The 26147-nt window shown below is 41.4% G+C and overlaps 1 protein-coding gene across 1 annotated transcript in view; it reads left to right on the top strand.

The window, feature by feature from the left end:
* ece2a (endothelin converting enzyme 2a) overlaps nucleotides 1-26059 on the top strand; it is a 69811-nt gene extending 43752 nt beyond the window's left edge. Inside the window, exon 4 of the mRNA XM_061840191.1 lies at nucleotides 23722-26059. Coding sequence (XP_061696175.1) covers nucleotides 23722-24012 — 291 coding nt within the window. The 3' untranslated portion in view covers nucleotides 24013-26059. The remainder of the gene's footprint in view (nucleotides 1-23721) is intronic.
* The last annotated feature ends 88 nt before the right edge of the window (nucleotides 26060-26147 follow it).

Raw genomic sequence — 26147 nt, 5'->3', positions numbered from 1 at the left:
AGCTAGCTCACTCTGCACCAGCTCTAAGTTATGGCTGACTTGGTAGCACAACGAAACACTGTCCTTACATAATGTGGTCTTGCATTAGTCTCGTGTTACGTGGCGACATATTCTAACAGCGAAATGCTGTATGTCGGGACAATCTTGGTAGGTTGATGCCTTGGTTAATCTAGTTAAGTTTGTATCCTCCAAACGGACACAGTGATCTATGATTCTGCAATAGTGGACCAATGAAATCAGTACTAGTACTATGACTGATGTTTCCTGATCACAGAAATGGACTATGAACGGAAAGATGAGGTTTAAATGAGGCCATACTATTTGTTCACAGATTTGTTGATTCAGTGGGTCAGCCAGCTCGCCATCACGACAACTACTTGACAAGCTCCCGATGATTCTCCATTTATTTAAGTGACACCTCCCAACAGAGTAGCAGCTAGCAGCTGTCAGCAGCAGGCGTTGGCAGGCACTACAATTCACACACATACACACACACACTGCTCTTCATAAGGGAAAATATGTTCGCTATGAATATGGAGATTAAGTCCACGAAAAAGTGTAAAGTGTGCAGAGATGAGCAGTTTTTGCATCTTTGGTCATTAAAAACACTTTATTAATAAGTGTTCAATGGCACTTCAAGGGTTCATCAGCTCTAAAAGTCGCATTATGTTCTGATTCTGTCCTGCTGCAAATATCTGGCTGACATTTTCACACTAGATGATGATGATGATGGCAGTTGTGTGGCCTTGCTGCTTTATGAATAAACCAGTTTCTTTGAGCTGTCATGCTACTAAGGATTGTAGCTGCGTTTAGTCACATCTCAGAGGTCAGGCAATATTGCTATCGCTGCTTATATTCTTTTTCATAGAACAGTAGAATGTGAGTTAGTTACAATGTGTTGTTGTTATAAAACAACACTGAGAGAGGGCTTTTGATGGAAATATATTTTTACGCCGATATACAACTACAGTATAAAATGCACCGTGAAATACAGTGACGCACCGGATGGCTTGAGCAGAATGTCATTGAGTATCATTGGCGTCAAGATCTAGTTTTTCTCACAACCGCGACATGCAATTCCTACTATCTACGGCGACATATTACCCTGTTTCTACCATACATAAACATACTCTGTTGTAGTGTGAAGTGTCTATCTGATCTTCATTGTGTTGCATTTGTCTCCCTCAATGTGAAAATCCTAGATTTACCGCCTAATCTGTGTCATCAAGCGATTCTGATCTCAAATCCAAAGGAATGCAGGCCTGCTGCAGACAGGGATCTGTTAGTTATTATAGTGGGTTAAAACCCTGAAGTTCACCGCCAATCTGGACGAAACCCTCTTCCACAGCTACCCGTTGAAAAACGTCCTTGACAAATATGTACGTCGGTGGCAGTAAACGGTTAGATTCCAGTTTAATATAAAGATAATAACAATGGATTTGATTTACATATTACATAGCACTTTTCAAGGTACTAAAATAAACTTTACTGTTGCATGTAGCATTCACTCTCTCTAAAGTCACACTTTGGTTTTGGTAAGCTACTTGTATAGCTGCATTTGCAAGTGTGGCTGCCAGTCCACACCGATGGCCCCTCTGACAACCACCAAACATCCAAACACATCCATTCATTCAAAATGGTAATGTGGGTTAAGTATCTTGCCCTGGTTTGAGTGTGTTCCCTTGAATTAAATGTTTAAAGGTCCACTGTCATGAAATGCATGATTTTTAGCATGTTATTAATGAAAAAACGGCAACTGGTATGGACCCATCCGTTTTTTTCACCACGAAACATGATCTTGACGTATATGGCTTTTTGTCGCTCCCGGCATAAAAATCCTCGAGGGATTCGTTTTCGAGAAGAAGCAGGAAGTGACCTACAGGCCAGGACTTGTTTGTTTCCATTAGCTTTACCTGCGGGAAGGTAGCTCGTTGTTCCTTCTTGTTAGCCAGAATGCCGGCTTGTTGCATTGCTGAATATAGCTCGAACACTCAGGAGGGTGGATTCGCTCTTCATACTTTTCCAAAAGGTCCGATTTGTTGTGAAAAATGGGATGCACAGGTGCAAAGGACGAGAGTTTCGTGGTTTCCAAATGACAGATACGTGTGTATATAGCTATTAAAAAAAACAATAGTTTGCGGGGGTGCGTAGGCCTTGTGGATAGCCCCTGGCTTTGTCGACAAGGCTGAGCCCGGGGTGGCGTCTTCGTGGCTGGGCCGCGATGGCTCATCTCCGCCAAAAGTGGATCGGGCGGGGGAGGTGGTTTGGCCGTGATCCGCATATCATCTAAATATGGCTTGAAACAATAGGGTAATCTTGCCCCGGTAACTTCACTCGGTTGTAAGATGTTCTCTTCTTCGAAAAGAGCTTCCCTGTCAGAAGGGCCGCGTTCGTCTTCCAGAGTAGGAGCCACAGCATGTTTTCACGTCCCAGTGTGATGTCACGGACAGAGGATGCAGCCAATATGGCGACCACTTGAATGTCGAATGGCACTTCCGCGACTTTGCCCATGGATGACGCACTCTCCGCTTATATTTATTTTTTCATATAGACTTCTTCTTCTTCTTTTCCTTTCGGCTTGTCCCGTTAGGGGTCGCCACAGCGTGTCATCTTTTGCCATCTTAGCCTATCTCCTGCATTTTCCTCTCTAACCCCAACTGCCCTCATGACTTCCCTCACCACATCCATAAACCTTCTCTTTGGTCTTCCTCTCGCTCTTTTGCCTGGGAGCTCCATCCTCAGCATCCTTCTACCAATATACTCACTCTCTCGCTTATGAACATGTCCAAACCATCGAAGTCTGCTCTCTCGAATCTTGTGTCCAAAACATCCAACTTTGGCTGTCCCTCTAATGAGCTCATTTCTAATCCTATCCGACCTGGTCACTCCGAACGAGAACCTCAGCATCTTCATTTCTGCCACCTCCAGTTCTGCTTCCTGTTGTTTCTTCAGTGCCACCGTCTCTAATCCGTACATCATGGCCGGCCTCACCACTGTTTTGTAAACTTTGCCCTTCATCCTAGCAGAGACTCTTCTGTCACATAACACACCAGACACCTTTCGCCAGCTGTTCCATTCTGCTTGGACCCGTTTCTTCACTTCCTTACCACACTCACCATTGCTCTGGATTGTTGACCCCAAGTATTTGAAGTCGTCGACCCTCGCTATCTCTTCTCCCTGTAGCCTCACTCTTCCCCCTCCACTTTTGTCATTCACGCACAGATATTCTGTTTTACTTTGGCTAATCTTCATTCCTCTCCTTTCCAGTGCATGTCTCCATCTTTCTAATTGTTCCTCTGCATGCTCCCTGCTTTCACTGCATATCACAATATCATCTGCGAACATCATGGTCCAAGGGGATTCCAGTCTAACCTAATCTGTCAGCCTATCCATTACCACTGCAAACAGGAAGGGGCTCAGAGCTGATCCCTGATGCAGTCCCACCTCCACCTTAAATTCTGTCACACCTAAGGCACACCTCACCATTGTTCTGCTGCCATCATACATGTCCTGTACTATTTTAACATACTTCTCTGCCACACCAGACTTACGCATCCAGTACCACAGTTCCTCTGTTGGTACTCTGTCATAGGCCTTCTCTAGATCCACAAAGACACAATGTAGCTCCTTCTGACCTTCTCTGTACTTTTCCACTAGCATCCTCAAGGCAAATAATGCATCTGTGGTACTCTTTCTAGGCATGAAACCATACTGTTGCTCGCAGATACTTACTTCTGTCCTCAGTCTAGCCTCCACTACTCTTTCCCATAACTTCATTGTGTGGCTCATCAACTTTATTCCTCTATAGTTCCCACAGCTCTGAACATCCCCTTTGTTCTTAAAAATGGGAACTAGAACACTTTTCCTCCATTCTTCAGGCATCTTTTCGCCTGCTAGTATTCTGTTGAATAAGTTGGTCAAAAACTCCACAGCCATTTCTCCAAATTGCTTCCATACCTCTACCGGTATGTCATCAGGACCAACTGCCTTTCCATTTTTCATCCTTTGTAGTGCCTTTCTGACTTCCCCCTTGGTAATCATTGCCACTTCCTGGTCCTTCACACTTGCCTCTTCAACTCTTCTTTCTCTCTCATTTTCTTCATTCATCAACTTCTCAAAGTATTCTTTCCATCTATTTAGCACACTACCGGCACCAGTCAACACATTTCCATCTCTATCCTTAATCACCCTAACCTGCTGCACATCCTTCCCATCTCTATCCCTCTGTCTGGCCAACCTGTAGAGATCCTTTTCTCCTTCTTTCGTGTCCAACCTGGTGTACATGTCTTCATATGCCTCTTGTTTAGCCTTTGCCACCTCTACCTTTGCCCTACGTCGCATCTCAATGTACTCCTTTTGCCTCTCATCAGTCCTCTCAGTATCCCACTTCTTCTTTGCTAATCTCTTTCCTTGTATTACTCCCTGTATTTTGGGGTTCCACCACCAAGTCTCCTTCTCCCCTTTCCTACCAAAAGACACACCAAGTACTCTCCTGGCTGTCTCTCTGATTACCTTGGCTGTCGTTGTCCAGTCTTCCGGGAGCTTCTGCTTTCCAGCGAGAGCCTGTCTTACCTCTTTCTGAAAGGCCGCAGAACATTCTTCCTTTCTCAGCTTCTACCACCTGATTCTCTGCTCTACCTTTGTCTTCTTAATCTTCCTACCCACCACCAGAGTCATCCTACACACTACCATCCTATGCTGTCGAGCTAAACTCTCCCCTACCACTACTTTACAGTCAGTAACCTCCTTCAGATTACATCGTCTACACAAAATATAATCCACCTGCATGCTTCTACCTCCGCTCTTGTAGGTCACTATATGTTCCTCCCTCATCTGGAAATAAGTGTTCACTACAGCCATCTCCATGCTTTTTGCAAAGTCCACCACCATCTGTCCCCCAAAGTTCCTTTCCTGGACGCCGTACTTAACCATCACTTCTTCATCGCCCCTGTTTCCTTTACCAATATGTCCATTACAATCTGCACCAATCACAACTCTCTCGCTGTCTGGGATGCTCAGAACTACTTCATCTAGTTCCTTCCAGAATTTCTCTTTCAACTCGAGGTCACATCCTTCCTGTGGGGCATAGCCGCTAACCACATTATACATAACACCCTCAATTTCAAATTTTAGTCTCATCACTCAATCTGATAATCTTTTCACCTCCAAGACATTCTTAGCCAGCTCTTCCTTTAAAATAACCCCTACTCCATTTCTCTTCCCATCTACTTTGTGGTAGAATAATTTAAACCCTGCTCCTAAACTTCTAGCCTTATTTCCTTTCCACCTGCTCTCTTGGATGCACAGAATATCAACCTTTCTCCTAATCATCATGTCAACCAACTCCTGAGCTTTTCCTGTCATAGTCCCAACATTCAAAGTCCCTACACTCACTTGTAGGCTCTGTGCATTCCTCTTTTTCTTCTGACGATGGATCCGGTTTCCTCCTCTTCTTTTTTTGTCTTCGACACAATATAGACATTGAAGTGAACAATGTTATATGTATTTTTCATTACAATATATATTTTAGAATGTTTATAGGGATGACACTTGGGTTTTAAAGTATGTTTATGAGGGGAAAAATGTTATTTTGTTATGTGGTCTCACCTCGAGGGTATAGAACATATCCGCCGTGATAAAAAGGGTTCACTGTACTCTAGCTATTCAAATCTTTAAAAAAAAAAAGTTATTTTCCAAACAGATAAGCTTCTCACAGCGATGGAAGGCCCGGATAGACTAGAACACACACACACACTTGTCAATGTTTGCTGTTAGGTCAGCCTTGGTGGTTGTTATGTAATGTTTGCTGTACGTCGCCACCAGACGAGTGAGACGCTTGCCAATGAGGTGGCTCCCTCCTTCTCTCAGATGTTTAGGGAGCGTGCCCATCTGCTTGCGTTCACACCCGTGCGACAGACAGGCCACGCTTTAAGAGCACACTACGCTAATATCTAATCGGACATAAAAGGAGGTGTATACGATCGAGACGTGTACATGAACAAGGCTCTCTGTTGGTTCCATTTTACTTGCCACGCTCACTTTCTCACCGCGCTTCCCCAGCAAAGCAAATCTCCGGACGCCGACTCCTGAGTCTCTTCCAGGCCCTGTTTCTATAGTAACTGGTTGCCATGGAAACGAGGTGACAGTGTATCCCGTCTTCTTACTCCAGGCGGGAGGTGTTTAAGGAGGGAAAATATCCTTTTTTTTCGTTGTCCAGTTTGTTGAAATGAAGACTAGATTGTATATTAAGTTTTGTTTTGTGTTTGTGGAACTTAAATGCATCTCATGAGGCAATTCGTGACAATATCATACTTAAGAATTGTCTCATTCGAGGCAACTTTCAACTGTTAACATGTAGTTGAGTAGTTTAAGCCTGAACAAAAAACATTCTTATTCATGTAATTAATGAATGTTATATAGAATGTCTATCAAGCTCAATGTCCCTGGGCCAGATGCGACCTGCCAGATCCAGTGCTGTAAAATGGCCAAATGCAGTGCTGTATATTGGCTCCCTTCTCAAATTCTAATATTTCGCATAGTTTCCCCACTTTCATCTTTAAGATCAAATATAACACAAAAGAACTTAGAATGCTATTTTTAAATAGGGATTGCATTTAAGAGGGGGGCAAAAAAATCTGTTCAGTTACCCCTCCCTCTGTGAAAAATGAATTACACCCTTGTTACATCATGAATTAATCCTGGCAAGTCACAATTTCTGGTTAATTTTCAATGATTCCAGCCAGGCCTGGTTACCTCTAGGCAAGAAATTACTAAAAACAAATCTCATGGCTTTGTTGTTCTTTCCGTGGCCTTATAAAGCAAATTAAGTGTGCTTATTTAAATGTGTTTTTCCTAAATCAGTTTGTTCTTTTCATCCATCCATCCATCCATCCATCCATTTTCTTATGATGGCAACCCCCAGTGTCCAAAAATAATTATCTCCACGACACATGCTCGTTTTGTGTTGATATTATGCATGCATATCTTGTTACTCAGCGTATTTTCATCTATATATTTTTGATAAAAATCTATACAGTATAATAACTGAAATGCAGGGACAATTGGGTATACGGAATAACATGAGATGATCATCGTGACCCTTTGAAGGATGCCATAACTACCAAGTGGCCCGTATTGAAAATGAATTTGACTCAGTTTGACAGTTTTATTTTTTTTCCACAGCTGAAACTTTTTGTTCATTCGGGCCACTGAGTTGTTCGTACAGCGCTCAAAATAACGGCACACAAAAATAAGGTCTTTCTCTGTTGCCTACAATATAGGAGTGGGGAAAAGATAACAGCTCACGTGCAGCGTGAGGGAGGGAGTCCGACATGTTTGCCACGGTTAGAACTCAAGTACTCTATGTGCTCCTGAATGGTTTTGAATCTGGGGCACATACTGAGAAAAGTCTGACACTTAGGGGCTCCCGTTAGCCCTGGAATGCACTGTTACATCATAACATGATAAAAATAAACAGACAAAAAAAAATAACCACCAGGTTGAATTTTCACAATGCCATCACAACTAATTTGAATCCGAGCGCTCCTCCTCCAGTCCTCGACGAGCTCACGTGACTCAACACAAACAAGCAGAAGGTGCCAAACAGCTGATGCTGCTGAGGTGCTACTAGAAAGCCTGATGCCAGTTCTCAAATTGTTTTTTTTTTCAGTTGTTTTTGTTCATCTTTATGCACGACCACACCAATCATCTCTGTATATCTTTTTGCACAATTCAAGTCAAAAATTTCCCGAGACAGGAGAGCAGAAGTGACAAGGTACTCACACATTCTACTTAAATGGAAGCACAGAGGCACCTTGAGATACGAGTATATTTGGTTCCAAACGCTCTTATCTTAAATGATCTTTTCCCCATTGAAATGAATGGAAATACCATTAATATGAAGAAAAATAGCACTGTGATACACATTCAATCATGACATACCTAAATAGAATGTAAAGAATTAAACAGCTTTTACTCAATTTTTTGCTTGCTTTCAATGCACATTGTGCTCCCCCTTCTGGGGTGTGCCTTGACCACCTTGGGGTGTTATAATACAGGCATTGGGACACACATGAAGGTTAGGGTTAGAGTTTTCTGCAGTAACATTACTCCTTCACAAAGGATAAAGGCTATATGCCTGTCACTATTGTTATATTGTCTCTGGTATTCCACCTTTTGTTTTTAAATATTATTTCCTTAAAAGGTTAAAAGAGCAAACATGCTCACCTGTTTGCAAGGCTATTGCATTTTACATCATTTTTTAGCATTAAGCTAAACAGATTGTATTAAGCCACAACTCAGTGGTTGTTACATAAACAACATGTAATTCGCCATTATTTTGTTAGTTTGGCAGTAACATTCAACTGGGAGTGGCAATGAAGTTTGAAGGTTCTTTTTTTATATAATTAATATTCACTCCGTTTGCCAAACTGGTGCTTATTCGTAAGTGAGCCTAAGCCCTCACGTGGTGAAACAAAGGAGTTGTTATACAAATGCTAATATCTCGAATTTTTGCTTGCAAGTCAAAGCAAAAAATCGCAGGGTTAGCTCCAAAAACTTGTAAGTTGCAGCATTCGTATCTTAAAGCACCACTATATTGATATTTGTGTCAAGAAGACTATGGTAAAAGATGAAGTTCCCAGGTTTGCTAACATTGTCACCCAAAAAAAAAAAGCTATGTTAAGCTATACTAATATTAACAACTGAAAGATAAAATGGAAAAATGTACAAGGTATTTGTACTTCAGTACTTCCCAGAAAAGAGAATCTTATGTCCCAGGATATACAACTAGCATTGTGAAAAATAACTCACAAGAAATTCGTAAATAGCAGTTCGGTCATATTAAAACACAAGTGAGGAAGTTATTGAGTGTCCGGTGAATTGTTTTCGATATATCTGGATTGAGCTACGCAACTCACAGCAGTGGGTCTTTTATTGTTGACCATGGTGATTTCACTGGATGAGTCACAGATGAATTACCTTCATGTAGATATTGATTTCTATTTTTTTTTAGGTTTTCTAATGGTTTGATGTGCAGTGCTCCGCTTTCCAATGTCAGCGTTTGTTCCCCTGTGGGATGGGAGAAGCACTGTCAACGGTGCTTTTCCTTTCCCTCCTTAGAAGTTCGACTTTCGTATGAGTTTGATGTAAATTGTGTGGGAAAAGAAAAAGTGATTGGTTTGTACTTTTGAGATGACTCTCGTACTTGTACTGCTTACAATAGAGCCAGACACCCCCTGCACTACAACACAATCTATTTTAGTCACTTCCCTCCGAGGCTGTATTTTACCGTGCTATTTTGGACAATTATATGCTTCCAGCCTCTTGAGAACAATTTAGGAAAGTGCATCTCCTGCCCATAGGTTCCAGAAAGACTTGCTTGGATGAGATTGGGATGGAAGAACTTGGGTGACCTGACCTCAATCAATTGCACTGTTCGGGACCCTGTCACCTCGGAGGACTGACTTTGTGTGACAGATGGGAAAGTTCTACCCACTAGTCACAATGATGGTGCATTTTTACAAAGGCGTAATGGAGTCTTTCCTCACCCCGTCTGTCACCATCTGCTGCACTGCAGCCAAGGACAAGGGCAGACTCCAGCTTATCACTCACTCTGCAGTGAAGCTGATTGGACGCAATCTGCCACCATTTCCCCCCCGAAAATACAGGACCACAACATCATGCTGTAAACGTCAGGCGCTACATCTTAGACACCACTGTCAGGAAAAGTGTCGCAGTCCATTTGTATCCACGGAGGTACAGCTTTGACATCCTTCAGCGAGTGGTGATGGGGAAGCTATTGGGAGGAGAATGTGCACCTTCACATTTGAGGTGATGGTTCCCAGTTGAGGGTGCCCCGACCACTCGACTTAAATTTTCAAACGGCACGGTGGTTCAACTGGTAACGCGTTGGCCTCACAGTTCTGAGGTTCTGGGTTCAATCCCTGACCCGCCTGTGCGGAGTTTGCATGTTCTCCCTGTGCCTGCGTGGGTTTCCTCCCACATGCCTCAAAAACATGCAACATGAATTGGACACTCTAAATTGCCCCTAGGTGTGATTGTGAGTGTGGCTGTTTGTCTCCATGTGCCCTGTGATTGGCTGGCCTCCTGCCCGTTGACAGCTGGGATAGGCTCCAGCACTCCCCGCGACCCTCGTGAGGATAAGCAGCAAAGAAGATGGATGGATAGATGGATGAATGGATGGATGGATGGACATCATGTTAACAGTCCATCATGGCGGGTGGAACTGTGATGGTCGAAGACTGCTTTGGCACTTCAGGACCTGGATGACTTTCCTGTTCTTTGTGGCCATCTGCTTCTTCCTTGACAATTGTGCCACGTTTCTTTTATTAAATCATAAAAAAACAATACAACTCATTAAATTGTATGTGGAGCCTCAAAATCATCATAGCTGCCAATCATCCACTCTTATAGTAGCATTCATTGTAACTGTGACACATACGACATAACTTCGAACGGATCAGCATGATTACTGTCACGTCTGGATTTAAACTCTTTTAAGGGTTTGGTAGTCACACCACCATTTTCTGCTTCCCACATCATAGCTTCAGTCTCTTTTCCTTTCACAGGCTGTCGCGTGTTCCCCTGAGCTTGCAGTCAAACTGCCTGACACTTGCCCAGTTTTAACCGTATGAGACAATAGCAGCAAGGTTTTTATCCAATTTTCCTGTAATGAGTATTGAGCTGTCTTTGTGTGAGGAGCTGCAAGCTGTGTGAGGAAAAAAAAAAACAGACAGGATAGACTTGTGTTGCAGTTGCACACTTCAGGGATTGTTTCGCTGAAAATAAATAGAGTGAATATTTTAGCGTTATTATTTATCAGAAACAGAAAGACCAAAGAAAAGGTTGAAGGATGTTGCGAGGCAAGACATGATGACAGTGGGTGTTAGAGAGGAAGATGCATGAGATGGGCTTAGATGGAAAAAGATGACACCTGGCAACCCCTAACGGGACAAGCCGAAAGGAAAAGATTTATGCATGTGGTGGTAAATCATTACATGACGTGATGAATCTGTTACAGAATCTCTGACTAAAATCAAATCCTACAAAATTCAAAGACACAATTTCTATAGGAAATAATGTAAATCCAGTTAATCCGTCCAGACACCCAAAAATATCAACAAAACATACCTTTTATAACTTAAGTTTACATACTAAAACAGTGTACAATAAAAATATGATTGACGGATAAAATGGATAAACGACCATTTAATGTCACTTTTACCTTTATTGAAGAGTTGATGGTGAAAACAGCAGGGAGGGAGGGAGGGAGAGAGAAGTGATTTTCCTGAATTCTTTCTTGAATTCTATTGTGTTTCTTTATAAAAATGGATGGCACTCGGAACGTTCTGTGGTATTGTGTACAAAGGGTTCAACAGATGGCAGGGGGGACTCCACCGTGCAACATTATGTGAACAACTCAAGCCAATAATGAGCCTCCCAGTCTGCTCGGCAACACTTGGATAAGTTGAGCAACATCAGCGTAATATTCTGTCAACAATCATAACTTAGAAATAAAAGGATGACAAAAATGCTAAGTTTTACCACACTTACTTATTTAGTAGACACAGTCAAACGATTTATTTGTCTGACTATTACTTAAGCCGCCATGTTGACCAAGAAAGGTGGTGAAAGAGTTTTTTTTTTTATTCTGAGTGACTGGTTCAATTGATGAATCATGCGTTATTTTAATTTATTTTTTTTTGGTTCGTAAACTGTGACAAAGGCTAGTTGAAAAAATGATTCGAAAACCAAAGAATTAAAAAACTAGGGCTCATGAAAACTGACATCCCTGAATCTTCCCGTTTTCTTGTTTGCATTTTAAAAATCTGCATTCACCGGGATATACAGTCGTCCTTCCCTGGCCTCTGGCATCTACCGGTACTTGCTTTATACAACAAAGTGTTGGTTACTGACTGTACAGAACCTTCGCAAAGACCAAAATGACTGCAGTATCTGCTGTCCAGTAAAAAGAATGACACTAATTGGCTCTTCCTGTCCTTCACTGAGCACACACACACACACACACACACACACACACACACACAAGCATGCAGTAAATTTAAACAGACGTCAAGTATTTAGAAGATGTTGCAGATGTTTTTCAAACGTTTATCAATAGAGCAAAGATTGGAGCAGACTATTAAACCTTGGTGAGGGACTTTTTTTTTTTTTTTTAACGTCTTTTTGCAGGTTGTTATGGAAACTGGTCTGTAGAACTCTGCACCGTACTTGGGCTGTACAGAAGTGTTTCAACTGCAGCTTATCTCCCAAGCGTAAAAGTACATTTGTGCTGCACAACCAAAGTCACAACAGCAACAATATAAATAATATCCCTTTTCAGATTTAGCGTAACTAAGGTGTTCTCCATACCCTGGAATGCAAACGCTCTTAACACTTTATCAGAGAAGCAAAGCAAAGCAAATTTATTTGTATAGCGAATTTCATACTCAAGGTCACTCAATGTGCTTTAGATGATTAAAGGCATTTGAAAACAAAGAGATAAAACATTTAAAACGGGATGAAAACAATCAAAATGACAAACAGAATATTTAAAAAAAAAGACAGTTAAAACCGCATATAGTGCAAGTAATATGACCAAAAAGTGGATAGAACCTTTTCAACGTGGATTTCAAAACATTCCTACTTGGGGCTGACCTCACCTCTGTTGGCAACTTATTCCATTTGTGTGCAGCAAAATAGCTAAATGCTGCTTCACCATGATCGCTTTGGACTCTGCGCTCCACCATTTGACTGAGTCAGTCGATCTCAGAGCTCTACTGTAAACATTTCTTTGATGTATTGAAGACCTAAATCATTTAGTGATTTATAGACCAGTAGCAGAACCTTAAAATCTATTCTAAAGCTGACTGGAAGCCAGTGCAAGGACTTACTTATTCATTACTTAATTACTCTTTTGACGCTTTGAGACGCAGTGTGACGCAATGGCTAACTGCGCTGCATGGAAGTTTTTTGCAATGTCAATGGAAATTCTGAATTCTGAGTGCTTTTGACGTTAAAGATTCCACATTAATTGCTATTCTGTCTATTTGAAAGGTTTTCCCTTTTTGTTTTTGGTCCAGTTGGCATTTTCTTATCCTTTGTGTCAATGTCATATTTTGCAATGTTGCCCAAAATTCCAATGTTTTTTTCTGTCTCTTGAACCGAGCCAGTAAAGATGGGCCAACCGTTGGCAAACAAAAGATGATATCCAAACTCACAAACTTTATGTGGTGAATTGAGGAAATGCAAAAGGCAACTGAATGAATTAGTAAGCATAATGGAAAATGAATGACTGAATGAATGAAGGTATTGAATAAGTAACTAAAATGGGAAAAATAATAGCTAACAATAGACTCGATTCTTCTGGGATCGAGAATCTCCATAATTATGCCGCAAGGTATAAGGGTCGGGGGAAAAGTGGCAGCACATAGTCCGCAAATTATACTATTCCTTCCAGCTATTCAAGCTGTCTCCACTGAGTTGAAAACAAAGCTTATCCTAGATGCTTAATCAAAAGTTATCAGTTCACGCTTTTGCTGCTCCCACAATTTCAAGTCTCTCCTGTGCTACTAACCCACTGAACAATTAGGATGTTGCCAGAGCGCTGCTGGAACCTTACTAGACTGTCCTGTCACCCTCTTTCCAGCCCTATGGGAGAACCTTTGAGCGGGCAGACACACTGGCCCATTTTCTTCTTCTCTGGCTCCTCTAGCTGCTGCTGCCACCATTCTGTGGCGCGCCATGAGAAGGTACACCCAATTAAGACTTTACTAAGTTACACTAGCTGTACATTTAGTACCTGGGTCTTCAGAGGGGGCTAATCCACCTCTTAATACCACCACTTTTGGGTCACAATTACACAAACAAACAATTAAAAAAAAAACAAACACACAACTGTGCCACATACATCCTTTTGAGCAGTTGGTGAGTTGACATTAATTGCTCAGTCCCTTTATTGGTATGTTATTTTTTTGTCATTATTGAGCATTATCAGTGGTTTGCTCTATTTGACGATACAATCAACAAAAATGGATTTTTTGCGTGTGGTTGAGGGGTTTGAAAAGGGATGATTTTGGACCTGTAAGGTTGGACGCCAGCGTTATGTTAAATAAACATAATGTCTCATTATATTGTAGACAAGCTAATAGCTACAATAAGCTAATCATACCCACCTGTTGCGACCGTACCCGTTTAGAATTTACTGGGTAATTATGTATTAGTGCAGTTGATTGCTTGGTATGTCTAATAAGTGTTTCTGGCAATAAAAGGTCATGTAGCAACACACACACGCAGTGGAGCACAATATCCTTATATGAAACTGTGCCAAATGTGTCACTGTACCAGTCGCACACGTTTTGTTCTATTTTTCACGGGGCTTCTATTCTTCTGAGTTTCTAGGATCTCTCGAGTGTTCCAAATAGACGCCGAGATTATTAATTACACATTCGTTGATCTTGCTCTCTTCCCACAGTAAACTCCTCCACTTTCCAAGTTGTGCATCATCTTTTCATCATCCAACAATAGCAAGCGCCACTGGATTTTTAATGAATTCAGCAGATTTGACCCGAAACGCTACTGCTCTTTGACCGAGGAGTCGCGAATCTTGCATTCAGGGCCCACACGCGTGTGCGACGGCTGTGGGCACAGGTGTGACAAGCAGTGCGGGGAGGCTTGTGAGGAGCCTGATTGTGGGATGGTGTGGGAGTTTTGAATTGTGTCTTTGTGTGAAAAGTAGTTCAGCAAATACATCAGAAACTTTGATCTGTTCCTCACTGGAAAGACAAGACAGGATGGGTGAGGAGGCAACTTGTGGGAGGGAAGTGGGGGGGGGATAAAAAAAAAAAACGAGATAAAAGCATGTTATTTTCGCCTTTACAGGAAGAATGGGTTTTAATTTTAGCTCGGCGTGTCCGATCACCGTGAGGTGAGTGCGTGCTGCTCGAGTGTGACGGGGGTGTTGGGGCTTTTTTTTTTTTTTCTTCTTTTCATAGGGAGCATTGCCCGAAGGCAGGGAGATGACCCAGCCAAAGCTTTTGGTTTTGTTTACATTAAGAAAACACTGGCGCGACCCAATTCTGAGCTGCGTTTAGTGCCCTAAAAATATCATCATATATATTGTTTTGCTTACCCACCTGAAGTCAAGTCACCAATTAGGCTGCAAATATACACTTTTTTGACATAACTCCACCCCCCCCCCCCACACACACACACACACACATACACACACACTTTAAGGATTTCAACTCAGCTTGTTAATAAAACTTTCCCAGTAACGAAGGCAAGACTTCTATTCTGCTTGTTGTTTTTGTTTGGAGCGCTCCGCTGCTCTGACCTACATATATTGCCGTGACCAGCACCAAACCTTTTCTTTTCTTTTTTTTTTTTTTGGTCTCCATGGAAACGTGCGGTATGAAGGGTAGGAAGAAATGCGGCAACTTGAAAGGCTGTATGTTGTTGTGTGCCTCCGCAGCGTGCTGCTTACAAGCCCACACAACTCGCGCGCTGAGAAAGCATGGCCGATGGCGGGTGCCGAGACGAGTCAACTTTTTCCCATCGTGGACCGTGATCGCGAGCTGCACAAGAGTACGCTCATCCGTGCAGTTGAATGCAAAATGTGTTACAAAGATCCTGCGCTAAAATGGTGCTTACAATACTGTTTGTTACGCATTCATAACAGTACTTGAGCACTCAATATAGGCCAAAATACAGCAACTTAAATTTTGACCAAGCTTTACTCAACCCACTCCTGAACTGGAATTCTTAATACAATACAAATAATGTGCGGTGGGACATTGTCTGGAAGCCCTCTGTTTAAAAACTCCACTATTTGTATATTTGTGCTTGTTCTATCATGCCCTAAGATGCCAAAAGACGACGCCCAAATCCAGACTGATAGGAAAATTATAATTGATGTCAAAGAAGCATGTTGACGTGATACATTTCAACTTGGGAACTAACCTATTTAGGAAGCAGCTATATTTAGCCTGGGATGTTAGTTGCAGTTACCAAACATCTTCCCTACATGTAAACCTCCGGTGCAGTTTTTCGTGGAGTTTATGTAAGCCGGCGGCACTGTAGAAAACTGGTCGATCGCGAGGCAGTCTTGGTCGATCGCGGGACTGCGTTCCAAAAAAAAAAGACGTCAGCCAATGTTCCCTCTCAACTGCGTGCGTGCCCAATTGTACACCGCTGATGCAGTCTCTTCGCAGATATTCTGTGTTTTGCGCAAAACAATAATCCAATGCAAATTGAAAGTATAACATACAGCTGTTGAGTTTTTGTGGCATTTTGCAATGTGATTCAATGATTGAGGAATGACTGGTTGTTACATCCCGTGGCACAATTCACATACGTACTGTAAAAAATACAAAGAAGCCGCCACTGGTTTCTTTTAGGCAGCACACGGAGCTTTCTCTAATAACGACCGCTGCTCCGCCACACTCTTTTTTTTTTTTTTCCCTAGTTTACCTTACACCCCCGCTCTGAAAGACATACACTCATAATTACAAATATTACAGTCCTTATGCAGCCAATCAATGTGTTTAAATAATGACAGTGTCCACCACTGCTGCTTTTGTTTGCAACACATTCTGGGCAATGTAGAGCAAAGACGAGCCAGACATGCTGCTTACTTTGGACATTAATGGAGAAAATTAAAATAGAAATGCTGTTCTTTGTCGGAGTATGTGAAGAATCGAAGAAAAAGTGGTTAAACAGGATGAGATTTTCTCTTTTCCATGTGGGAAAAGTCTGGTCTGAAGCCAAAGTAAAAAGTGCAGGATGAGATGGTGTGTAATTTTAAAAATTCCACCGTGGCGCAGCCTAATCCAGGATAAAAGCACAGACAATACAACGCACAAAAAGCTAATTCTGTATTTTGAATATAGGATGCAACATAACATTAACATTAAAACAGTTTGGGGACCATCATCATCACCCCCCATCCTCCCCCGTCAGTAGCTCTAGATCTTGGGGTAAAAAAGTCTGAGAACCCTTGGATTAGAGCATCTGTCTCACAGTACGGTCCACTGGGGTTCAAATCCCGGCTACACCTGTGCGGAGTTTGCATGTTCTCCAGGTGCCTGCGTGGATTTTCTCCGACCACTCTGGTTTCCTCCAACACCCCGAAAACATGCATGGTAGGTTACTTGATGATCCTTAATTGCACATAGGTGTGGATGTCTCTGTGCCCTGCGATTGGCTGGCAACCAGTTCAGGATGTACCCCGCCTCCTGCCTGAAGATAGCTCGGACAGGCTCCAGCACTCCCGCCACCCTTGTGAGGATCACCGGCTCAGATAATGGTCTGATGGATATGTTTTAATAGTAATTAAGGGTATATTAAAATGGCCCTACTGAGAATAAGGGGTACAGAAAATGAATGGATGAATGTTCTACACCGTACACGACAAAGTATGATCCTGCACATTCCCGGCAAAGATGTGAAGTCATTTTAAGGGGAAGAGATGAAAAAGAGATGAAATGTAAGTTGGGTGAGGAGAAGAGAAAAGGCTGGAATGGAAGGAGCGGGAATTCAACTCTTTGTGCATTTTCCTCCCTGTTGTCCATCGCTGTGTCAGCAGTTGTAAATCTCCCAGTGGATCAGCGTGATCGAAATTATGTATGCTTGTTGCACTTGTGCACATGAGCTCCAATTTCCTCTCGTGACATGTCTTAGACACTCACTCGGGCAAATTTGCACGTGCGCTCATCGCAAATTAAGCATCTTTGGGGCAGAGGAGGCCTCGTACACTTTTGCACGTTTTATTCTTCAAGGGAGAATTGAAGTGAAGACAAATGGCTTGTGAAGATTCAAAGAGAAGACAAAGCAGGCTGGAGCCAACCCTGAAGCAAAGTGCGGAAGAGATGAGCTTTGTTAGCAGGAGACCAAACTCGCTTCCTTTTGTATCATCCCCTTCCCTTCTCTCAGCAGCACCCCCAGAAGTCGGCACGTTTTTTGCGATGCACATGCCTGGCTGCGGGCAACGGGCGAGGTGAAACAGAAAGAGGGTCGGCTGACGGGGAGCCCACACTCCGTCGAGGGAGGTGGGCGGCCGCCGTGATACGTTTGACCAGTAAACAACCGTGAAGAAGACAGGAGGCGGATTTATGAAATATGACATGAGAGTTTGACCTAAATAACACATACGCCGCCTCCACTGCGTTTCCCTCTGCGCTTGTGTGTACTTATATGAGTGTGTGTGTGTGTGTGTGGGGGGGGGGGAACTCTCAAGTACCAACACAGATAACCTCACAACTCCTTGTGTGTGTTTTACATGGCAACGTGGTATCTCTAAAGGACAGTCTGTCATGGTCCGTGCGGGTCTGCTGTCCAGAGATAGTCCTCCATTGTTTTCACCACCCCCTGATCACTTCACCGCATCACACGTTTAGAAAAGTGACATAAGTACAAAAAAAAAAAAAAAAACGAGCGCACACACTCTGGTGACGTGCAGTGAGGGTTCATGGCTGGTGAGGTACTGACAGTCGGATTTACAAATTTAAGAGCCAAACCGAGTGCTCAATTTGCAATTGAATTAGCAGCCTGACATTAAAAACTGCTGAACTGATATTTTCTGACCTTATGTTTAAAGGTGATCTTTAATCCCCTTTGTTGGTCCACCTCCATTATCGGATCCTGTTTCAATTTGTAATTTAGGTCAGACAAATTTTAAGGTTAGATACATCCTCTATGCCAACAACTTTGTTGTGTCTTCCTGAATTAAGCCTGCACAGGCGTAGTAAGAAGTTGGAATACTCCATTGCTTGAGGGGGCGTGGAGTAGTTGAAATGATCATGACTGGTTTATTGTCTTTCTAAACGTGTGAATTAACATGGAAACAATTGTTGCTTTAAACCAAAGAAAACTTTACTTTTTAGATTTGTATTTGCTTAATGCAAAGTCTCCCTTTATGAGGCAGAGCACTGTCTGCCTCACCTCCCACTTAAGTGTGGTTTTACACAATCTGAAAAACTGATACAGTGATGCCTCATTTCTCGACCACAATCCGTTCCAGAAAACCCTTCGAGAAGTGATTTGTTCGAAAACCGAATCGATGTTTCCCATTACAATGAATGGCAAAAGAATAATATATTCCAAGCCTAAAAAATTGGGCTTTTTAAAGCATTTTTTCAAGCATTTCCTGATAATAAACTGCATAATAAAAATTCATGTATAGTATAAATACTTTATATAATAAAATTATTTAAGAAATATATTTAGTTTTTGCTTAAAATATTAGCTTTCGTAGTAATGTGCACGAGGCTGGGAGTGCATTGCCGTATCTGTAGCGACTCGGCCCCCGTCCTTGTAAACTTTTTTTTATTAACAAAAGTGGAGAATAACTTTAAAGAAGCAATTTGCCTTCTTTGGAGCTATGATTGGGGGTTAATACAGTAGCCCTCGATAAGAAGAAAAACAACAGTCACTACCAGGACACGTCTGTGTACAGAGGCTGCGTTATACCGAATAACAAAAGCGTGCATGTCATTTCCAGATTTTTTTCGGGGGGCGTTCGTTCGACAATAACAAAGCGCTCCGTGGGTCAGCTGCTCTGGCCGCGCGCAATATGTTATTTCCAGGTTTTGTCAGGGGCGTTCAAGTACCAATTTTTATTCGAAAACAGTATAAAAAAAAAAAATCTCAAAATTTTCGTTCGAGGGGGCGTTCGAGAACCGAGGCTTTACTGTTTGTACAGTAACATAAAATATATACACTATCCTGACTATAGAAAATTAGTGAATATTTAAATTGTCTCCCAACATTTTTTAATTTACCAATTGCGACATTATTTCATGTTATTAACGTAAGCTCCAAAAGTCAGAAGTTGCATTGAAACAAATGTTAACTAGTATTGGTAAAATATTTTTTTTGTTGGGTGGGTAACGAATTTAGCTAATATTTAAATTAAGATCTTGTCTAAACACGACAATAGATTTATGTTGGAATTGTCAACGTAACAACCTTAAAGTGACTCTGTGAGGATATTAACGCTTTATAAATACTTTGTAAGATTTATTAGTAGCAAACCAGTGGGAAAGTATGCCAGTTGTGCACATTTTGGACCTCAAGAGGCCAGGATATACCTTTGCCATCTCACAGATTATGTAACACCAATGATCCAGTTGAGCTGAGTCATGGCGAGAGACGAGATAACGCGTCGGTCTGTCCCCATAAGACCACTGAAAACAAACCATATGGGTTCACGGACAGGATCTTCGGACCTAACTGATCTGAGTTAGGGTTAGGGTTAGGGTTAGGGTTAGGGTTAGGCTGACTGAAAAGAAAGGATAAAAGCAGGAGGAAATATTCATATTGAGGCCCTGCAAGGACTGCGAAAGTGGCTGAATAATACAGAATAATAACAAAGCTGTGGCTTGGTTTGTTCCAGTTTATCTCCCTCCAGAGGTGCATTCACTGATATGCCTCAAACCACTGGTATTATTCTATTTGGCATATGTGGCTTCATCACCACCACCCCAGACTGCCAATCCTGAGGCACAGGCCCCAAAAGTCCATGTGTGTCAACCAGGACTGCCCCACAACATCCAAAGCCTTTAGGAACCGGGGCTTTGACACTGCAGAGCTTTCTAACCACCTCAGTGACCTCAACCCCAGAGATATGAGAGCCCACCCGAGAGACCCCAGACTCTGCTTCTTCATGGAAAGGCATGTCACTGGAATTCGAGTACAGTGGCTCACAACGTCCCGACTCGAAGTCTTGGAAAATGGATGGAATCAAACCTTTGTCGTGTGGATTCGCCCCCGGATTCTCAGCTCCCCAGGTTGCCACCTTTTTCCAATGTTGTCACACACCGTCACATGCCGCCGGGACTACCGAGGAATCCTCCTGGCTCATTTTTAACGAGGATCTCGTCTTACCTGCGTTGGCGTGCATTAAGACAGGTCAGCTCACCCGTGCACAACCTCGCTGAATAATTGACGAGGGGTTACAATGTCGCGTGCGCAAGTCTTTGCAAAGCAAGTTGTGCATGTCAAATCATTCCCGCGGAATTTGCTAACTTAGAGGATGAGGATAAGTTTAGCAATGAAGATTCCTGCCATCGTATTACACCATCATTTGCACAAACAGTATTTCTTGGGTTGATTACGTGTAGGTCTTTAAGTGGCAGTACACAGAAACACATTTGTGTAAAAGTATGGCTCACAATATTCATCGGTTGGCACATTTTGCAATGCTATTTCTTGCCGAGTATGAGAACAAAGCAGGATGTGCTCATGTGTCGGTTTGTCAATTTGCAATTTAAAAGCCTCTCCAGTCGCGAGGATTGTTGGCTGCAATTTAGTGTCCAAATGTTTCCAGTTGCCAGTGATATACTGTAAGATGGTGGCGGTACACTGATTATGTCATGATTAATGGCTGGTGAGGCAAAGCAATGTTCTTGTTTTGCAATTTACTCATGATGCTTGAACATCCTTCCGGTTTATGTCACAAAAGAGAAACATGTCACAATTGGATGGTGTTGTGAAATCAGGGCTACCGCCCTTGAATAATTTTAGAATCCAGTATTCTGCCGAGTACAGCATTGACCAATCTAACTAAAAATAGATTTGGCATAATTAGATAACTAAATGAGAAACACAACAACAGACGCAAAGGTCAAGCGACGGAAACATTTGGGTGTGAAAAAAATGAGACAAGATATCAACAAGTATTTCCATGTATTTTCATCAGGATCTGATACACACCTGACAAGATTGCTCATTAGTTTGAATCCGCCCATTTTTCACGTGAGCACTAACACCTGGAATGTGACTTACTGTTGGGTTTTCTTGTCTTGATGTGTTCTCTTAGTTTGTTTACAGTGGAACCTCTGTTTTTGTAGAATTCTGTTTTTTTCTTTTTTAATCAAAACTATTTCCTTCTTCGTACAGCCGCTCAGTTTTTGGACCATATCTTAATTTTTAATGCTCATTTTTTAATTGCAACTGCTAAATAATCCACAGCGGGGACAAAGAACATTCTGAGTGACAGCCCTCTGATATACAAGGTGAGAAACACGATAGAATTGAAGAAAGAACTAATAGCAAAGTTAAAAAAAACCAAAGGCATGCGCTTGGCCAATCCCACCAGTTTGTACGGGAAGTCCATGTTGTCTACTGACTCACAAAATTATCCAACTGCCAGTAAAAATTAAAATTTGTTACGAGGGGATCCCCTTCCAAACAATAAACTATCCTCCCTTTCTCGTCTTGTCTTCAATAAAAGTTGAAGTGATGTTAAATGTTCAGTTATCAGTTTCATTAATCTGTATTTATTTCAATTATTTTCTTTATGTAAAACTAAAGTTATTCTTTGTAAAATTGATCTATTGTCAATATTTTGGAGTGTCTGGAACAGATGTACTGGATTTACATTAATTGATGTGGGAAATATTGCTTCAGTTTTCATATGATTGGGTTTGAGTCATACACTTTCATAGATTAATCACCAAAAAAAATTTGGTTCCACTGCAGTCAATTTTAGTTTTGCGTCATGCCTTTGTCGACTAGCTTGACCATTATAGGCATAAACCACATTCATCAGTAGTCAAATCAATCTCCAGATTGAAACCCTATTGAGCGTGCATTTTACCTGCTGAAGAGGAGTATGAAGGGAGCAAGGCCCCAAAACAATTGACTGTCTTGTTTTTATCCGCTCACCTAAAAAAAAAAAAAAAATTCTTTACAAATAACACCATCTTTTTGTCATCTTTGGATGTAAATACCTGGAAAGAATTCATCTTCACCAAATAATTAGTCTCCTTCTTCTGTCTACAGCAGTAATAAAGGAACCAATCTTACTTTTCCAATACTTTTCAGATTGGAGCGTACCTTCTAAATGTGCGCACTCAATTTTATTTTGCATCATGGCCGGACTCCAACTGGTCCTCTCCCTTTTCCGTGCATGACATCATTCGTTTGACGTGCCCCCCTACCCGCCTCCCCACCCCCCCTCACTTTTTCTCCCTGTCACAGTGACGAGTAAATAATTCATGTTCAGGCTGCTTTTCAGTGCAGATAAATCATGCGAGCGCAGGAGGATCCACGTGCTCGTCTTTCCTCCGGGATGGAGTAGGGGGGGGCGGAGCCAGTGTGCTCCTACGGGCCGAGCGTGGGGACCACGAAATAATCAAGGGAATGTCATTCCCTCTTTCCATTTTCAATTGTCAGTCAAAAAACATAACGCGAGAATTTCTTACTGCTTGTTCAAATAAAATCTAGTGGATTTAAAAGTTAAACACAACTGAACTCTATTTAAAATGTCAGTCTTTCGCATAACGTGAAAGGGAGCTTGTGCGCCGCGTCTTGAGAATCCCTAGAGGACGAGATGACAAATGGAAAGATCATCAGCATTTTCCAGGGATATATTTTGTTCAAAAATGCTTTCAGAAAAGTTGTGTTTTAGTTTTAACCACGAAAAGTATCCTCATGTCATGCGTCAACTGTTTGATTTTCACTATGTTGCTGATGATAGCAATACTTCCTGCAAATGATCACCCCTAAATAATCACTTGCTTTCTCCATTTTATTTTTGTTTATAATAATTTATAATAATATAGATATATATATAAATATAATAAAAAAGACATAAGAAGAAATGACAACATGGATTTACACACCCATTGATGCTGATAATATCATCTGTCAAAATGACGGTTTTTCAACTCCCCGTCTCATCTTTCTTGTCTCTTTCAGGTCAGTCGCTGCTTGAAGCCCGGCGGACTTTTTGTTTCGGTGACCTTCGCCCAGCCTTTCTTCAGGAAGCGCCTGTACGCACGCAGCGAGTACAACTGGTCCATCAAACAGTACAGTTACGGCGACGGCTTTGAGTATTTCGTGTACGTCATGGCCAAAGGGAACGCGCTGAGTGCGGAAGATGCGGCTCTGGAAAAGAAGCTGCTGGAAAGTAGCAAATCTCAACCCGCACAAAGCATCCCAACATTAAACGGTGAGCAGGAAGACTTTCTGTCTCTAATGGACTTATAGTGGGACGATAATTACACAGATGCGTACTGTACTACCTCTTAGGTTGGCATTGTTAGTTTAAGTCAGTCTAAGAATAACCTTTATCATTTAATCTATTTTACCATTTTAAAAAAACATTTTAGGACACATTTTATATACCTCTATTCTTTTATATGTATATACCATAATTTCCCGAGTATAATGCGTCTTGAAGTATAATGTGCACCCCCAAAATTGACCTAAAAAAATCTGGAAAACCCTTCTACCAATGTACAATGCACACCACCAATTTGCCGCTACCCATATTCTCAGAATAATCGAAATTATCTGTAGTTATATTTTGTTAGACTTGTACTTGCATTATTTTTCAAAAAACTGTCTGTACAACAATCATTAATAATAATCAATGTGCATGTGCTGATGTAGCGGTAATATAATCTTGGGACAGGCCACAGCACACGCTTGTCCTGGTCCCTGTAATTGTCAGAGCAGGATCCCTCAACCAAATGAAATAAATGCTCAATGATGGCACACCATTTTATTAATACTGTTGATGACACATATTACAGTCTTCAAAATATTAACTATTTAACAGTTTAACCTAAACATTTTTTTTTGCATTAAATACTTGTGCATAACATGTTTGTGCATAGTGCAGTTTATCTTCTATTTATTACACATCCTTGGCCAAGCCTTCAAAAGAAGCATCTGACTCATCTCCAATCTGAAAAAGATCCATAGTCGCTACCTTTTGGTGCATCGCTGTGGAACTCATCATTGGTGACTTGGTACAGTTTGGATTGCATCATGAACCTCCCATCATGCTCCCACCGCATGTCATCCTCTGTGCCATCCATAGCGTTTGTGAGGAAACATTTTTTTTAATCCCAAGAGTTTGGGTTGCGCAGCTTCTCCCCCTCCATTCTGGAGGAGCTTTCGCTAAAGTGTCAGGTGGCTATCAAAACAACGTGAGCTCAAACTATGTAGAAATGAGCCTAATTGGCACATTTAAAAAAAAAGCAGGCATTTCAGTTGTGTGCCCTCTCTCTTTTTTTTTGTGTCCATGTTGCTCGTACTACGTAGTTTGAGCTCATGTTCTTTTGATACCCAGCTGAAGTCATTGACCTATCACAGTTTCAGACTGCGGCACGACTTCCGGGTTGCCGGCGTCATCGGCACTCGTGATGACACATTTCTTTTTAAAGCAGCTGCACAACTACCCGTTGTAGTTGACATTTTTTGTCTTGGTTTAAGTTGAAACAGACTCACGGGCAGTCGTTTCTGATCTTTGATGCAGTAGCGCTAACGATCGTAAAATGCAAGCTCCTCGAGGAGGTCAGAGAGCTCAGGTTGGGGGCGCACATTACCATAATATATATAAACGTGTAACACATCAAATGTCATATCGAAATGTATATGTATGCATTTTGTACCATCCAATGTGATTGTATTTTTTATTTTTCATCCGTACCTAAATATAATGCGCTTTATTAACTTTTTGAAAATATTTTGGGAAACATTTGCGCATTATTTTCGAGAAATTACAGTATATATATCATATCTTTTATAGCATATACAGTATTTTTCTTTTGAGAAATCTCATGGAACACCAGCAAACAAAAATCTGAATCACCACGTAAACTTTACAGTGTGATATTGAAATAATTAGGATTTGCTCTTAGTTCACTCTCAGATTTACTTAATAAAAATATATTGCCCTTTGTAGTTGAACATAATATATTGTATTGTATAAAAAGCAAAAGATTAGGTCAAATTGGACCTTGTGGTATTGAGGAAGAGGATTTCATTTTTCTGCCTGTCAGCGGCATAGATGAACAAAGTTACACAATTTTGAATAAATACATAATCATTTTTATGAAAATGATATTGAAAAAAGTAAAACTGTTTCTCATGGCACACCTGATGATCTTTCACAGAATTTTATATTGTTGTTTTGCCATGTTGGATGTTTTCACCAGACAGTATTGAATTGTTTTCCCATGTCTTGTTGTTTTTTTGAAATTCGTTCTATGCCCCCCCCTCTTAAAAAAAAAAAATCACACAGATTTCAGCAAAATAAAAGTTAAAAATCTGATGTAATTCTTGATCCTTGGATTATTTCAACAAAAGAATTGATTACAACGTCCTACATTGTG

This window comes from Syngnathoides biaculeatus, chromosome 13, assembly GCF_019802595.1.
Source record: "Syngnathoides biaculeatus isolate LvHL_M chromosome 13, ASM1980259v1, whole genome shotgun sequence".
Taxonomy (NCBI): Eukaryota; Metazoa; Chordata; class Actinopteri; order Syngnathiformes; family Syngnathidae; genus Syngnathoides; species Syngnathoides biaculeatus.
Note: the sequence above shows the minus strand (reverse complement) of the source record. Positions and strands in the feature narration are given on the sequence as shown.